This window comes from Oratosquilla oratoria, chromosome 39, assembly GCF_046742065.1.
Source record: "Oratosquilla oratoria isolate Oo_2021 chromosome 39, ASM4674206v1, whole genome shotgun sequence".
NCBI lineage: Eukaryota > Metazoa > Arthropoda > Malacostraca > Stomatopoda > Squillidae > Oratosquilla > Oratosquilla oratoria.
In genome coordinates, this window is record NC_134815.1 from 12,273,371 (window position 1) to 12,292,245 (window position 18,875).

At 36.6% G+C, this 18,875-nt stretch overlaps 1 protein-coding gene across 3 annotated transcripts; it reads right to left on the minus strand.

Annotated features, from left to right (window-relative positions):
* Nucleotides 1–993: 993 nt before the first annotated feature.
* LOC143020291 (integrator complex assembly factor WDR73-like) lies at nucleotides 994–18,418 on the minus strand. Of its 3 annotated transcripts, none has more exons than XM_076176538.1 (5): nucleotides 18,293–18,418; nucleotides 8,008–8,099; nucleotides 5,295–5,422; nucleotides 1,845–1,929; nucleotides 994–1,740 (listed from the first exon to the last, which is right to left on the minus strand). In XM_076176538.1, exons 1-5 carry the CDS (start codon nucleotides 18,355–18,357, stop codon nucleotides 1,046–1,048), a joined length of 1,065 nt encoding a protein of 354 aa, XP_076032653.1. In that variant the 5' UTR covers nucleotides 18,358–18,418; the 3' UTR covers nucleotides 994–1,045. The 3 variants fall into 3 exon arrangements, with proteins under 3 accessions (XP_076032653.1, XP_076032655.1, XP_076032654.1); XM_076176540.1 differs by lacking the exon at nucleotides 18,293–18,418 and adding an exon at nucleotides 11,958–12,045; XM_076176539.1 differs by lacking the exon at nucleotides 18,293–18,418 and adding an exon at nucleotides 8,448–8,703.
* Nucleotides 18,419–18,875: the final 457 nt, after the last annotated feature.

The window sequence follows — 18,875 nt, forward strand, 5'->3', positions numbered from 1 at the left end:
AACACTCTCCAACATCATCTCTCCACTAAAATTCTTACCTGGCACCCCAAACCTCCTACTACTCCACCTATTGGCTCATCCCTTACTTTAGCATTCAGATCCTCCAACACCACTACATTCACATTCCTTCCAAAACTCTCTATATACTCATTTAAATCTATCCAAAAAGCCTTTGATTTCCTTTTCACTTTTCTCACTACCAGGTTCATATGCACTCCCCCATCCCAGTTTCACCTTCACCCACACTGACATTGAACACATTTCCCCTCCTCTCCACCACCTACTTTCCTATCTCATGACTTATCAGCAGAGCCACTTCTTCCCTCCCTTCCCCTGTTCACCATTCCTGACACTCCTCATTACATTCCCAAACTCAAAGTCACCTCTCTCTTTCAATTTAGTTTCACTTAATGCTGATGCATCTATCTTCCTTCTCACAAACAAACTGCCAATCTCTTCCCTATTACTCTCATCTGTACAACAGTACACATTTAATGAACAATTTTTTAGGGTTCTGGTTGGGGTTCTACATGTTCTAGACACTCTTATGCCTTGTCTTCTCATAGGATGAACATACAGAGAGCAGGGTCCCTAGTGCCATCACTCTGTCCTACTTTGGAATTATACTGTCACTAATGCCAGGAAAATTTCACAGTATAAACAAGTATAATTCAGGGATGAAATGAGTGGGAATGATTTTATGCCTTTTTCTTTTTGGCTACCTCCCTTGTAAGGGGGAAAAAGTCTTGGTATATGTATGTATGTATAAACAAGTATTAAATAGATCCTTCAACAAGACAAGTGGCACCCTCAGAAGAATAAAATTGTCTAACATATGTGAGCACAAGCCCTACAAAATGATTCTTCAGGCTCACGAGGTTAATCAGAAGTTATAACCCCTTCAACCTAGGCACCACCTTGAAGATGGTAGACTTGAGGTGGGAAAAAATCAAAGATGGTAGACTTGAAAGAAAAAATCACTAAATCTATAAATGCTTATCATGAGTTTCATTTGATGTCACTACATACACCATTGTTAAAAATATTATCTATCACATAGTTGGGATCTAAACTTCCAAGCCTGTAATTCTCCTTGGTTATCTGCAGAGAACATAAGTTGTTCTATGCATGGGTGCCAAAGGTGCATAATGATCATATCTGCACCTTTATTTCTATGGCCATCATGTACAAATACTGGTTTAGGATTTTCACTCTTATCTGCTACATCATAGATCATTAAAGTCTTATCAAATCCAGATATTCCAATTAGATTATTTGTTGTTGGGGAAAATGATATCTGTAAATGTGTGGAACTATTCGTTTCCATTCCTATTGCAGTGTTTTGGACTACATTCTTTAAAAATCTCTGATCATACAGATAGTACTGACCTTGTGAAGAAACACATGCAATCATTTTATTGATACATACATCCATTGTCCAAATCATGTTTCCAAAAGATTTTTCATTAACAAGATCTGTCCAACAATTACTCCGGGTATCATACTTCATAATATGGTTTCTATTCTTAAGACAAACATAAAGGTCATCATTCTGGGCCTTCAGTACACTAATGTCACCTTCCTTTTCAGTAGATGTTATGCTTTGACTTTTCTGACTAGAAAGTAAGTCATTTATGGAAATATTTTGGTTATAGGTCCCTGAGTACACCTTGGTTCCTTGCCTTCCTAATACAGGAAATTCTACATCTTGACGTAAACTGCACTTTTGTGAAATAATATCTGAAAAATATATAAACTCAACTTAAAATCTATCTACCACTCAATGAAACATCAGTCATTTCAAGGCAATTACATTGTTGTCATTTTCCCAAGAAATAACTTACTATTAATATTTTTATCCTGTGGAATGGTATAATAATTTACTCCACATCTTTCTGAAGAAACAACAGCTTCATCAGTTGCACAAATCTGTAAGAAGGAAAAGAAGAATCATGGAGGGTGAAGATAAGTACAGTACAGTACAGCCCTATCAAGTTTGCATTCCCGGAGTTGGGTTTTGGAGAAAAATGGCCTTCCCCACAGAATGAAGGGGATGGAAAATGAAGAGCCCATACAGTGTAAAACATTCTTAACCCACACACCCCTGTATGGGGGAGGGAGAATGTGCATGCATGTGTGTGTATATTTGAATGAAGTTCACTGTGGTCTCAGATCATGTGCTGGACTCATGATCAATAACTATTATCATCCCAGATGAGAGCTCAGAGCTCATGTATGGCCCAATATATGGGTAATGCTGTCACTTTAGACACATATAACCCAAACTCCTTCCCCAATAGAGTGAGGTGCCAGCATGCAGTGCTGTGTAGCTTTTCTGCCCTGTGCAGAGACTGAACTCAAGACTGCTTAATTAGCAGGTGAGCTTAGTACCAATACACTAACAAACCAGTGTTGGCATATTTACCTAACTTTAGTATACAGGGAAAGAGTAATGCTCATGGGGTAGTAAGTGATTACATGTGTGTATTTCCTTAATTGTAATAGCATAGGAAAGGAGCAACGCTCATATGGACCTGTTGCCTACTCTTCAATTTGGTCTATATCCTTAATTTCCAATTACCACATCCAGATTCATGTATTGTTCCAGCTTGGGCTATATCACCTTCTAAGCAATTCCAAATATTTAAGCATCTATATGAAAAATTTTACTCCTTCTCATACGGCATGTTGTCTATTTCAATTTGTTCTCATGACTTCTTAAAGTACTCCTATCTCTAGCCAAGATATCTTGTCTAGCCATGTAACCTGTCCATTTGGTGACATGAATACTGTATGTACATCTTCCCCACTTCCAGCATAAATTCCAGAACTGCATGATCACTCTTACCTAATGGACATCAGTATTCCAGTGATTGTCACTTCTGGTTCTTTTGTTAGAATCAAGTCCAGTCTTGCATGTTTATCACTGTCTCTGTACAGTGTTGGTTCTTTTACCTACTGGGTCATTACGGTGTTCATTGCTGTGTTCAGTAATATGTTACCCAAAGTTTCTTCACTACCTTCTGTCTCTTCTCACCCATCTCCTGATAGGCCTGTAGGTCTGTCAATTGATCAGTCTTTTCCAGTTTTCTCTATCTAGGTAATTTTCTAGAAGGATATCATCAAGGGAAGAATTCCTTTAGTTAAAGTGCTTCAACAATGTTTTGGTCCCAAAGTTACTGAGGTCTGCCTATGGATCTGTTGGTGTTAGGTTTCCACATATACCATTTTTGGGGGATTTGATGTTCCCCCATCATTATGAAAAGCCCAAACCATCTTAACTGGGCCTTTTGCAAAAAGCAAACTATGCTATCAATATTTAATTCTTCTCTTATTCTTTTGTTTCGAATCCTATCTCTTCTTGTGACTCCTCTTATTAATCTAAGAACCTTCATTTCGGAAGCTTGCATTCTGATTTTTGTTTTTGTTGAGTCCATTTTTCACATCTGTAACAAAGGACAGGCAAAGAACTGTCTTGTACGTTGTCATTTTTACCTTTTAAGGGATATTTCTATATTTCACGAGTGGGAACAGGAAATTTACATTTATTGTGTATTGTATAATTCTACCTTGAACAGCAGTTTCACTTTCTGCATTTTGGCCATAAACATCTCCAAGATATTTAAATTGTTCTACTTGTTTCAGAACTTTCTCATCAATCTGTACATCCAAATTTTGGTGTTCTCAAGAGACAACAATTATCTCTGTCTTCTCCAAGCTTAATTTTAAGCCAAACTCATTTAGTGCTGTATTCTAAAAGGTAAGAGTATTTCTGAGTGATTCATGGAGTGACTACTAATCCTACATCATCAGCATAGGCTTGCTAATCTGCATCTTCTGGTCTTTTTAATTCTTCCTAGCTTTCAACAGTTTTAATAACTTGATCCATTAAAAGTATAAATAGTAACAGTGAGATAACTGAGTCCTGTCTAACTCCTGTGGTAACATCAAACCAAAGTTCTTTGTTCCTAAAAGGACTTACACATGTTTTGCTGGTAGCATACAAGCTTTGTATTAAACAGTTTTAGTGGCATTTGATATTCTGTTTGTTATGGAACTGTCCATAATTTCTTTCAAGGAACTCTGTTCCATTCTTTCTCTAGGTCAAGGAAAACTAAATATCTGGGGTAGTTACATTCACATGATTTTTCAAGTAGCATTTGCAAAACACAGGTCCACAGTTGTTGTCGTTCCCTAGACTGTCTGTCCGAGCAGTCCCGTCTCCCCAAGGAATGCCACAGCCGAAACTGGGTTTTCCCACAAATCCTTTATAGAGTGTATGTTGTGTTGTTTGCATGCATGATTGTGTATAATGCAGTCTTCCATTATGTGTTGTATGATATGGGGTGAAGTGTTGCATCCTGGGCAGCTGTTCACAATGCAGTTATCCAGCCTCTTCTGGTAGCTTAGAAGTGCTGGGTGGTGGCCGCACCGCAGTCTGGCCAGGTGGACTCTGTCCTTTTGTGGGAGAGAGGATTCAGAAGGGTGGATATCAGGGGGTCTGGCATGCAGCAGTGTGTTGTCTTTCAGTGTGTTAATGGAGCGGTGAGTGATATGATTATGAATATGTCCATAGTTCCTATATTTGGTTGGAATCCATGTTGGACTTCATGTAACTTATCCTCTGTCTCTGTTTTAAAAATAAGTAGCCCCACTATCCATCTTGCAAGACCACCACAAGTAGGCAGGTACCCGTCATTGGTCCATCATTGTTAATAATGTCCCGTGATTCATATTTTGTTATCACTCAGAGACCCATAGCCCCATGTCAGCTGGCAGTAATCTCCATGGTTTTGAACAAATTCCTCAGGAAACATTGTTTGTATTGTGTGAGTATAAGGATGTTTCTGTCACTGGCTAGGAGAAGGAGAATAATTACAGTCATCAGATGTTAACTTTCCTTATATGAAAGAGTTATAAAATAAATGGAAGTTCACAGAGAAACAGATCTTGGACTCCATCCAGAAATCAAGTGCCAATCCCTTATGAGTTTGCCTCCTGGTGGAGACAAGAGTACTCATGGGCTCTGGAGACAGGTAGTGGAAAAATACATCTCTCTGACAGTTATATAGCAATACAATCACATGGAGTTGCCCATCTTTTACCTCTCTCATCCTGACAGCATATTTGTTGATTAGTTAAGTCTGTGTCTGGCCTTGAGCTGAATAAAATATTCATTCAGTTTGTCACCATTCTAGGTGTCACATGATGATTGCCTATTGCATTTTTTCCATAGAACATAATCTACACATAACAAAGGAAAATATTTCAGTGTCTACTAAACTCATGCATACCTGTTTAATATGGCTTGTACTGTATCCATGTGATAGCATTTTAAAGTCCCTGTTATTGGATAATCCTGCATCTTTCTCTTCCAGAAGTCTATCTGGAAGCTTCAGCTCCAAAAGTTCATGCTTAGAATCTGAAAAAGGAAGTATATGTATACATGCATATATGTAATTGAAAATTGGTGAAAGAAGATAGCAGAGTCTCATGGCTATGTGTAGAATTAAGAACATAAGAACATAAGAAATAAAGGAGACTGCAAAAGACCATAAGGACTACACTAGGCAGCTCCGTATCCATCACCACCTGTCATCCCCATCCATAAAGTTATCTAATCATTTTTTAAAACAATTGATAGTTTCAGCGCTTACTACATGGTTACTAAGTTTATTCCATTCATCGACCACCCTATTAGTAAACCAATTCTTGCCTATTTCCTTCTTAAATCTAAATTTGTCCAGTTTATACCAATTACTGCAAGTCCTGCCCTATTGCTTTATCATGATGACCTTGTTTGCATTACCCTTGTTATAACCTTTGATCCTCTTGAACACTTCTATTAGATCACCCCGCACTCTGCGTCTTTCCAGAGAGTGTAAGTTAAGGTGCCTAAGCCTCTCTTCGTAAGGCAAATTTCTGAGTCCATGTATCATTTTGGTCATTCTTCTCTACTGATTCTAGTGAATTTATGTCCATTCTTTAGGACGGAGACCATAACTGTACCACATAGTCAAGGATGGGTCTAACTATTGCTAGATAGAGTTTAATAATTACCTCTGCACTTCTATTCATTACCATCCTAGGAATGAAACCTAATGATCTGTTAGCTTTATTTCTGGTGCTAATGCACTGCTTCCTGGTTTTAAAGTCTGGACTCACCAGAACTCTCAAGTCCCTCTCGCACTCAGATTTTTCTAAAAACAGCAGCATTCTGACAATCCATAAACTTTGTATTTTTCAATTTTCTACCTACAAATATACCATCTGGAGGATGTTCAAAAATAAGTTTTCCAAACTTAACCATATTTTTCTACATTTTGTCTTCAACACTCCACACCACATTTTGTCTTCAAAGCAACATCTATAAAAATAACAATAAAATGTAAATGATCATACAAATACAATGATATATATAAATAAGACACAAACTATGGTGACTGAAGATGGAAATAGTAAACTGGTTGCTGACAGTGGACATGAGGAAGATGGTGATTATGGAAAATTTATGAAAGACCAAGGTAATTTAGAACAACCTACAACCAGAATGGCAACTATGAGTATGATACTTAGAAAAGTAGTGAAGGATATGATTAAAACCAGAGATGAAATGAGAGCACTGAAGAAACAAGTATTTGAACAGAAAAATAGATGATCTGAAAAGTAAATTGAGTGAAAAGATCAAACCGTTGGCCCTGGTCTCTTGCAGAAGATTTGTGGCTTTCATGAAACTGGCAATGACCTTTAGGCAGGATCCTAAGTCACTTTGGGAAGTAGGGAAGAGATATTATCTTGTTGCCTAGGAATTGTTATTGTGTAGCATTGTAATATGAGGTGTTCTGTGTCTTCTGTGTGGTGGTTCCATCTGGCACAGTTAAATGAAATTATGTTAAACAATAAATCAGAACTTGAAGAGTTTAAATGTGAATATAAAAGTTAAAAGAAAAAATAATTAAATTGGAGGACAGTATGAAGCAAAGGGATGTGAAGGATAGAGAAAATTAAGAAAACATTAGAGAGATCAAACAAGGAGAGAAAGGGTGGTTAAAGTTACAAAAAGAGAAACAAATAGTTACAAAAGATTATGTAGCAACAAATAACAGAAAGGGAAATGTTGATAAGTGAGGTACTGGTAGACAAAGAAAAATATACCATAGTGGTAGGATGGCAAGAACATTTACCAGTAAGAAAAGAATGAGAATCAAAAAGAAGTACAGAAAGCTAAAGAAACAGCACATACAATAATGGGAAATGAAGAAGCACCAAGGAAGCATAAGACCAATTAAAAAGAAGTTCAAATCACAAAGTACAGTGAATGAATTAATGAAAAAGATATGGAAACTAGTAGGTGTTGGCAAATTAGAAAAAAAATGGGTAAAAAGGGAAATGACGGAAGAGAGAAAACAAGAAAAATGGTGGAACCTATGGAAAAAATTAATAAAGAAACTAGAGAGAGGGGACTCTTATTGGTGTGGTAGATTAGAAATGGAGGGATAGTTCCTAAAGAAAAAATAATAATAATACATACATATACCAAGGCTTTTCCCCCCTTACAAGGGAGGTAGCCAAAAAGGAAAAGGCATAAAATCATTCCCATCCATTCCATCCCTGAATACACTCCACACCCCTCCACCCTCCCCTTATCTTAGCACCTCCTGGATGACGGGTCATCCCTGCACCTTGTCCACTGCCCTGGGTCAGAAGAAGTGTCGCAAGACACAACACATCCACAGCAAGGCCGCTTCATTAAATTGGCAACCCCCCCTCTCCTTCCCCCCATAATAATAATAATAATAATAATAATAATAATAATAATAATAATAATAATAATAAATAAACAAAAGGGAAGGAAGACAACATTATATCACAATATCAAAGGAATTAGCACAACAATGTAATTTATATATTTTACCCTGTCTAGTTCCAGTTCTAGACTTTTATTTACCTAGGAGATGGTGCCAAACAAAAAGGGTGAAAGAAATGGTGCAAGTTAAAGAAACTTACCTCTAGAAGCTGCAACCACCAAATGATCACTTGATGGCATGTCCATACAAGACACAGTCCCATGGATGTTATACATCAACAAACTGTCATACCTGTAAAAAAGGGTATCACAGAAATAAAAATATGATGCTAAATTTATCTAAATACTCATCCACCCAGCTACCCACATACATACACACAGAGATGGGAATGATGACAATGGAAAAATTTTCACCACATACATATCAAAAGGATCACTGGGAAAACTTGTAATACAATGAAGACCATAACAGTAGCCTTCCACTATATGGATGTCTCGGCGAACCACAACAGAAAAAAGAAAAAAAAAAATTGTTGTATATATATATATATATCAACAATTCAGATGCTACAGATTGCCACCCATCTTCTGGAGGAAGCGATCATTTTTCCGCTACTCCTTGACTTCCGATGTCACAAACCGAAGGATGAGGGGGACTGGGCTGCAGGTTAGTCGTCTGGTAGAACATGGGACTTGTGGGTATGTGGGTCCTACTCCAGCTTTCCATTCTTGGTTGAAAGGAAACTCGACCTTCTTGGTTCATTTATTCTTTCAACATTATTCCAGAAGCTTCCCAAACTGGGGAAGGGAGGGAATTGAGAACTTGCGTCCCCTTCGGTCTCCTACTAGTTCCAAGACTAGTTTCTGAGACCAGACTCATTCTGTTCTCCAATACTGGTTCCTTGTAAGCTAACAACTTATTCAGAAAAAATACCACATCAATGCGAAAATGGAGTAGGGTATCTGAAAGATTCGTGAGGCAGAAGAAATCCTTAGAAGACTAAAGCGAGGTAACATGAGGTTAATATGCCTCTTCCTGTAATATAACATAGGATAGGCCTCTTCAGAATTCTTTAAATTACCCTACTTAAGGTTTACAAATGATTTTAGGTTAAGCTATACTAGGTTAGGTAAGGCGTACGCTAACCCCCTATACGGCAGCCATGTCGTGACCTTCACACAAAAAAAAGAAAAATTTACTTTTCCTATAACAGAGTATAACCTATTTATGAGAATCGAAAAGGGTTATCCAAACATATAGCAACAACACTAGATATGGGGTTATTGCCAGCATCTGTGCAACTTGCATTCCCCTTTTACGTCTCATTTCCTCTCTCTATATCGGACGTGGGCTCTTTAAGTAAATTTTTATAACTGGTTCTGACTTTAACTCTTACCTTTTAAAAGGGATAATTTGATGAAGATATTAATAGCCTGGGTTGGCTGTCTTGGAGTGCCTACGTGGCATCTCTCTCTCAGACCACGTGAGTCTGATCAAAATATCGAAAACGTTTTTGATCCCTTCTTTCCGATAGAGAGTAGGAATATAAGTGACATAGTAACATTTTTACATGTGTTTGTTGACGAATACAGTCCTTTTTATGGATTTCATTATAATTAATTTTAATTATTATAATAGTAATTTAAAGATATTAGAGCTGGATGATGAATCAATTTCTAAGTACAGGTAGTCGTCGACTTACGACCTATGCGACTTACGACTGATTGACTTTACGACCACGAGATGGTGCAATAATATCTAACATTTAATAGAGTAATAGAATTGCAATGTTATGCCTGGCAGTGCAGTACATTACTCCGCACGCTGCGAGACGCGAGTGCGATAGTTTTCGCAGGCTGCCGGCAGCGTCAGCATCCCAGCCAGCTAAATATTCTTTCATTTTGTTTGTTTGAAGTACAATGTTTCCTAATTTTGCATTGCATTTTGTATTTTTGTATGTTTTGCAATTAATAAAATATAACAAACTTTTTATGCCTAGGCTAGTTTGTTGTCGATAACAATATGTTCGGTACAGTACTTAAACGAAAAGAATGTGTTTTGTTGAAATAAAAAAAATCCTAATTTTGCCTTACATTTTGTATTTTTATGTTTTGCAATTAATAAAATGTAACAGTATTTTTTTATGCCTAGTCTGTTGTCGATGACAAAATGTTTGGCACAGCATTTTGTATTTTTATGTTTTGCGATTAATAAAATGTGACAGTAAACGTTGTTTATGCTTGGTCTGTTGTCAATAACAATATTTTCGGTACAGTACGTAAACGAAAAGAATGTGTTCCGAATTATTTTTTCCTAATTTTGCTTTACAATGATTTTAATGTAACCAACAAAAAAGGATTTGTAGGTCAAAGATGACAGGACTTTATTCAGTATGTGTAGGCCTAGGCTACGTTTCCTAACGAAAATGATAAAAAGTTAATGAATATTAAACAACGTAGCTCAAAGATAATAACATTTTATTCAGTATGCATACATTTCCTAAAGAAAGTCTGATGGTAAAATAATAAAAAGGTTAACAAATACAGTATTAAATATCATAGGTCAAAGATGATAGGATTTTATTCAATATGCTTAGGCCTAAGCTATGTTTCCCAAAGAAAATCAGATGAAATTATAAAAAGGTTAAAAATACTATACAACATAGTTCAAAGATGCTAAGATTATTTCAGTATGCTAAATATACAATATATATATATATATATATATATATATATATATATATATATAATATAAAGGGTAATATATACTGTATATATATATATAGACCGACTTGCGTTCAGATCAACTTACGACCTGTCTGTCGGAACCGAACTCGGTTGTAAGTCGACGACTACCTGTATATCCAAAATTATTAGAGGGATAGCTTTTCACTCTGACATAGCTTTTCCCTTGGGGAAAAATTGATTCATGTCCACTCTAATATCAAGCCACTTTCTGTCATGGACTTGCATAACCTTTTTACTATGTGTCTGCCCCAGTGGAATATAGATCTTTGTCTAACAATCTCAGTCTAGAACAAAAAATATTTTACTCTTGTAACAACAAAAAACATGGATATATTGGAGCACTTAAATGTGGACACTACCCTATGGGTGTGCATTCAAACTGCTTTCCTAATAGCTTTGCCTGGCCTAATGCTGGGGTTGGATTGACTCCACTTACACAGGAGATCACGTCACTCTACTTCAAAAGAGTTCTCCATTTAAGAAGACAAACTTGGCTCCTATCAAGGCGTCCTAATGACTATCTGTCCAGACTTCTTGGCCAGAAACAACTCGTAAAAATTGAATTTCAAAGGGGTTTGGAAAGGGGCGCACTCCATCCTAGGAAATGTACCAACCAGGTACTACAAGAGCAAGACTTAAGACATGATCCATAAGACCACTAAAACATTCACATTTATGATAATTTTCTGTGATACATTACAGATTCCTATTACAAACTTCTTTTCCTCCAACATAAACCTAAAAGAATATCATCCACTTTGAATAATTCTATGATACTACACAGAAGTTACAAGTAAGTACAAAAGTATAAAAGTGCAAAAATAGTAAATCCTTACAACTAGGAACAGATTTGATTCCCCATCCTGCTGAGGGATGGTCCTGGGGGTCTGGATTGTGGTGTCCCTGTTACAGTATTGAGGGGTCCACTTGCAGAGGGGTTGTATGGATTGTGAGGTGTATGTGGTGTTGGTATTACTGGTGGTTGTGTGTTATTATGTATTTGTATTAAGTGTTGCATTGTCCCCTGTAGATTAGACATCTCCCTGTCCATATTGTTAATATGTTGTGTTAAATCCCTTACTTGTGAACAAACTCCCTGATGGGACTGTGTAAGATTTTGTGTTTCTGTTACAGCTTGTTGGACTTCATTTTCCAATTGAATTAAGCCATGTTGTGACCTTTACACAAAAAAAAGAAAAATTTACTTTTCCTATAACAGAGTATAACCTATTTATGAGAATCGAAAAGGGTTATCCAAACACATAGCAACAACACTAGATATGGGGTTATTGCCAGCATCCGTGTAACTTGCATTCCCCTTTTACGTCTCATTTCCTTTCTCTATATCGGACGTGGGCTCTTTAAGTAAATTTTTATAACTGGTTCTGACTTTAACTCTTACCTTTTAAAAGGGATAATTTGACGAAGATATTAATAGCCTGGGTTGGCTGTCTTGGAGTGCCTACGTGGCATCTCTCTCTCTCTCTCAGACCACGTGAGTCTGATCAAAACATCGAAAACGTTTTTGATCCCTTCTTTCCGATAGAGAGTAGGAATATAAGTGACATAGTAACATTTTTACATGTGTTTGTTGACGAATACAGTCCTTTTTATGGATTTCATTATAATTAATTTTAATTATTACAATAGTAATTTAAAGATATTAGAGCTGGATGATGAATCAATTTCTAAGTACAGTATATCCAAAATTATTAGAGGGATAGCTTTTCACTCTGACATGGACAAAGAACATGATGAAGAAAATTATAAAAAAAAATCTGATTTACCCAAGACTGGAATATACTGCAGTGGTGACCACACCACACAAAAATAAAGATATAAACATGATAGAGAAAATTCAGTGCTGTAATTAAAATTATCTCAGATTTTGTTGATAAGTCATATAAAGAGAGAATACTCTAGAGCTACCAACACTAGAAGAAAGAAGAGAGATGATCTAAAAATAGTGTTCAGAGCCATGAAAGGTGTGGGCATACTTGATAATGATAGCCTCAGTGTGGAGACAAAGGAAAACTAGAAGTTATTATATAAAATTAAAAAGAATACACATGTTTGAAAGAGTACAGTATTATTGATTCATGGAATAGTTTGGATGAAAGAATAGAAAAGTCAGACAACATGGGCAATCTAAGGTCAGAACTCAGCACTAGCAATGCAAAGAAGGGACTCTACAATTATAATATAGTTCTTATCCTGTATGCTACAACTAGGTTTGCACAGTTTGCTGGTTTAGTGTTACTACAAAATGCAATTACTAGACACCTGGAAAAGGAGGACCAACTATTGTCCCACTACCTCCATGCAGTGCTCCTCAGGGCCTGCTCCCATCTGTGAATTGCCAAGAGTGAAGGCAGCAACTGAGAATGACAGTATATTCAATCACATTCTTCCCCCGCCCCCATTATATGATTTTTTTTTTTTTTTTCAAAATCAGTCATCTGACAATGGAAGAAAGAAATTATGATCACTGGAAGCCCTGTCACAACATACATGGTAGGCAGTGTAAGCCCACTGATCACCCTGTGTACAATGGGGAGTAGCACAGCTTGGCAGCAGACTACATGACTGAACAGCTTTATTTACAAATACCTTGCCCGCCCCACATGAGAAAGGGGCTAGAAAAGGTACCCTAAACATAGCCTCCCCAAACTCAACCAGGTTGGTATACCATCCACAGCATGACCACCTATAATAATGCCTTAAGAATACAGACAATAAAAACAAAACAACAATACTAAAGGAGCAACTGCCCTTCCAAAACCAAAAACCCTCTGTTGCACTTCTTTCCCTACCTCACACCACCTCCCAGTGGGGAAAGTAAAGAAGCTCACCCTAGAACTCCAGAACAATCTGCAATGGTAACACCAGAGTAACTACCCACCCTTTCCACAGAGGGTAATACTCACCACTGTCAACACTATCGGTAGATCCAAGTACTGTATATACTCGTCTATAGGTCGAAATCTTAAGGAATTTTTTTTAGGCCAAAACCTAGGGGGTCGACCTATACACAGGTAATAATCTTGTTAGGTTGAAATCCAGACATGACAAGAAAGGTTAGGAAGAACTCTTACCTTTTCTTTAGGTTCAGAAATCAAAATATTTACCTAGTAGTTACTACCAGTAAACAATGGGGACATAAAATACATGGTACGTACTAAAACATGTAAAATTCCTTCTAGATACGGTAACCCCATACTGTGGTTTTACCTGTTTGTTAAAATTCTTAGCACAGGCGAGCTTATTATATCATGTATACTATCATATTACCCATAGTTGTTTAAAAAACTAATAAAATGCTGTGATATTCTCAAATTTAGTTTTTAGTTTTTTTTTTTAGTTTCGACCATGGGCGCAATATAGCAATAGAAAATTAATTATTAATTTTATAAATTAAAATGTATCAATGTAATATGCAATTTTGTGGGCGGAAGTGAAAATAAAAATACCTTGCTACAAGCAAATATGCTAATGAACAAAGTCGGTAGCATAGGATCGGAACACCATCTTGTCTGTCAATTGACGGCCTCGGTGCTTCCGACAGTACCTCGCCAGGTACATTTTCTTGAAGGAATGTTATGGAGCGGAGATACATGCATTCCTTCAAGCTGCAAGAACTTTGTATACCCAGCATGCTGAGAGAGTGGTTGAAAAGCCCCCCAACGTCTCTCACGACGACGACAATGAGGACGAGCCGGATGACATCTAATTTGCAGGTAATGATTTATTAAACACAGGTTAGATTAGTTTAGGTTAGACGAATTTATCATCCTTTCATTTCTTCGACATCGGCATCTATTATAACAAATATGGCGTACCATTCGTCCGACACGACTTCGTTACTTACGAAATGTTTTAGCACCTTTTTTGTTTTTTTATTTCCATATCACAATATTGCATATTACGTTGATACATTATAATTTACAAAATTAATAATCAATTTTTATTGCTATATTGCGCCCATGGTCGAAACTAAAAATTTACCCAAATTTAGTTTTCTATATGGTATATGTTATTGTTACCATTACCAAAACAATGCATGGATCTCATCATCACGAAAACAAACTGTTCAGTATTGCCAACTTGTTACTGTTACAGTGACACATGGTATAATCCTAAATATTTTAACTAAAATCCACCAAAATCATTTTCCTTACTGTCGTCATCTTCACCACCAAACAGCTCCTCCCACTCACTTCTGTGTCGAGTATCGTCATACGGATCAACTTCATCAGCCATAGGAACATCAACATCATCTTTCTCCTCCACATTATCATTAGCCTGATCATCCGCACAGTTGAGATTACAAGACTAACTCTGAGTGTTGGTTAAAATTGTTTCTAACGAAACACGCCTAGCCAGTTTATTCCGAATACCGTACTTTACTTGGTAATCTGTTCAAGTTTTTCACTCCGCTGAAATGGCAATTTCAGTGAAACTTATTGAATATTAAAATCAGTGAACTTGAAAAAAACATAAACCAAAATACATCAGAATTAATGAAGTGAAAAAACCTTAATAATCAATTGCTATACCAGGCAAGCCATGCTACTTCAAAGCATTAAGACAGTGGAATGCTCACAGCAACATAACAAAAACAAGCCACTCGACCTGTACATGAGGTATATGGAAAATTCCAGATTTTTTGGCCAAAAATGGGGGGTCGACCTATACACGAGATCGACCTATATATGAGTATATACGGTACCCACAATCAATAACTTACTATAACCATGATCCAACTAAGATATCATATTGCATTCCTAAGGCTAAGCCTACACATCTCTGCTAACCAACGTCCAACTTGACCCATATCAAGATGAAATGAACCCTTATTTGGACTACCCAATACTCTTAGATACGGGCACAAAATTTTCAATTTTTTTAATCCTTAAATTATTGTTGCATTAAAACGCAATTTTATTAGAAACAAAATGCTTTTTAAATTTTTTAAATAACTTTAAAAATAAGGGAGATACTATTTTTTAAATTACTTTCTAATTCCGCATTTTTTGTTAGACTTTACCATAACAAAATATTAGAATTATGGGTGGTAATTTGTAAATATTTTGGTAAAGAAATACACACAAACTCCAAGCCACTGGTCCAATTTTATTGAAATTTTGAATACTTGGGTTTTATGGATCAACAAATCACATGAGCATGTTAAAAACAATGTGTGACATCTCCATCATACCATATTTGCCTTTTCATGGCAACTATTAAGTTGTCAATTTTCAGATTATCATCAATAAAATCCAAACCACTAGCCCAATTGACATGCAACTTGGCATGAGAAGGTTTTATGGGTCAACAAATCACCTGAGCATGTCATTAACATTGCAGGACCTTCTTCTTATACCATTCTTACTAACATCTATCATGTTGCCATGGCAACTGTTGTCAATTTAGAAATAATAAAATTCAAACCACTGGCCCAACTGACATGCAACTTGACATGTGAAGGTTTTATGGGTCAACAAATCATCTGAGCATGTCATTAACATTGCAGGAACTTCTTCTTGTACCATTCTTACTAACTCCTATCATGTTGCCATGGCAACTGTTGTCAATTTAGAAATAATCAATAAAATCCAAACCACTGGCACAACTGACATGCAACTTGACATGTGAAGGTTTTATGGGTCAACAAATCTCCTGAGCATGTCAAAAACAATGCAGAACCTTCCTTTTACACTGTTCTTACTAACATCTATCATGTTGGCATGGCAACTGTTGTCAATTTAGAAATAATCAATAAAATCCAAACCACTGGCACAACTGACATGCAACTTGACATGTGAAGGTTTTATGGATCAACAAATCACCTGAGCATGTCATTAATATTGCAGGACCACCTTCTTATACCATTCTTACTAACATCTATCATGTTACCATGGCAACTGTTGTCAATTTAGAAATAATCAATAAAATCCAAACCACTGGCACAACTGACATGCAACTTGACATGTGAAGGTTTTATGGGTCAACAAATCTCCTGAGCATGTCAAAAACAATGCAGGACCTTCCTTTTATACTGTTCTTACTAACATCTATCATGTTGCCATGACAACTGTTGTCAATTTAGAAATAATCAATAAAATCCAAACCACTGGCACAACTGACATGTAACTTGACATGTGAAGGTTTTATGGGTCAACAAATCATCTGAGCATATCAAAAACAATGCAGGACCTTCCTTTTATACTGTTCTTACTAACATCTATCATGTTGCCATGGCAACTGTTGTCAATTTAGAAATAATCAATAAAATCCAAACTGCTGGCCCAACTGACATGCAACTTGGAATGTGAAGGTTTAAAGGGTCAACAAATCTCCTGAGCATGTCAAAAACAATGCAGGACTTTCCTCTTACACCATTCTTACCAACACCTATCACATTGCCATGGCAACGATATGTCGAATAGGCATCTAAGCTTCAAGATTCTTAGATTGCACAGCTGCGCTATTACCAACGATTTCAAATTGCTCATATCCAGTAGAAAAGAGGCTAATAAACAACATTATTACATTAAATATTATATAATTTAGTTTCTTGCCTTAAGACTTTTACTCGGAAAACTAATTTGCCAAGGCTAATATAAAAAATTACATTAAAATCGGTAAGAATTAGTAAAGTTTTGAAGAACTGGGCATACAATTGTTTAACAAGATAATTTTAATACCCTGTGAATGTGCTGAATGCTCCAAGCTTTCAAACTAAGCCAAACAAAAATCAAAACCCAATGGGGCGCAAAAGATGGCGATAGCGGCGCCGCGCATGGTTTCATGCATGACTATATGCCTGTATGTATTGCAATGAAGCTTACATGTTGATTAACCAACGATCTTAAGCTTCTCATTTCCGGGAGAAAATAGATTATAAAACATGGTTCTTTAATTTACAATATTTGTTATTGATGCTTTACCTTAATATTTTTACTCGGGAATCTATTTTGCCGAGGTTGATACCCAAACTTCCGTTTAAATCAGTGAAAATTTGTTTGTATTTCAAGAATTGGGCATACACTTGTACAACAAGATAATTTGAATACCTTGTGCATGCACTGAACGATGCAAGCATTCAAACTGAGACATACTTATTTAAACAGGCCGCAAAAGATTGCGTTGTAAACAGTACACGTACAATAGTGGCGCCACGAGCGGATGCGCCCGTATCCACTTAATGCCTACACATCTCTACTAACCAACTTGACCCATATCAAGATAAAATGAACCTTGATTTGGACTACCCAATACTCTTAGACCTTGAACAATGACTTCCATAACAAAGAAATGTCCCATGAGAGTATATGATGAATTCCAGGACCAATGTGGAACTCCCTGTAATATGTGGAGCTATCCAATTATATAGATAAGAAATTTATTGCATGTGGAGCTGACAAACAACTTTTACATACATCATACATATACCAAAGGCTCTTTCCCCCTACATGGGGGGTAGCCAAAAAGAAAAAGGCATAGAAACCACCCCAACCCATTCCATTTCCCACATATTCCACTCCCGTCCACCCCACCCTCCCTCTCATCTTGGCACCTCCTTTTACTTTGTAAATACCGTTTTCTGTGAGTTATTGAGCCATAGCCTATGTCTATGATAGCGTGTAGGCAAATTCATTCACGGAGTACAAAAGGATTTTACACCTATGATGTTAAAAGTATAAAATCAGTAAATGGTTTCGGATATAGCCTGACCTTTTAATAGAATCATAGAACCAATCGTCATCAGAATCTGATTCGTAATCATTTCCAATGTACATTCTGCTATTTCGTCCACTTCCAAGTGGTCTTTGGTTTGTTTACAAATAATCGTATTTTACAGTGCTGCCAGCAGCAATGATAAATTAATTATACAGTCTTAAACCAGCAAAAATATGCTAGATTTATAACATCATTTGGAACTGTGTACTTTGTTTTATTTTATTAATTTACTTATTTATTTGTTTTTGCAAATTTCAGATTCCATAATAATTATATAATAGCCAAATATCTTTGGCGCAAGAAGGTAGAGCACAGCGTTACACAAACCACCTTAGTTTTGTGAAATAAAGAACTCATAAAGTCTAAAAGTGACTATTTCCAAAGATTTTTAGTGTTGGTGGCACAAACGGAAGCGTGCTTGTATCACATCCTCTTTGTTGTGAGCTCGAATTCCGCACCTCTTTACGATTCCCAGCAGTGAATCCTGCCCCAACATCATACATACATATACCAAGGCTTTTTCCCCCTTACAAGGAAGGTAGCCAAAAAGTAAAAGGCATAAAATCATTCCCACCCA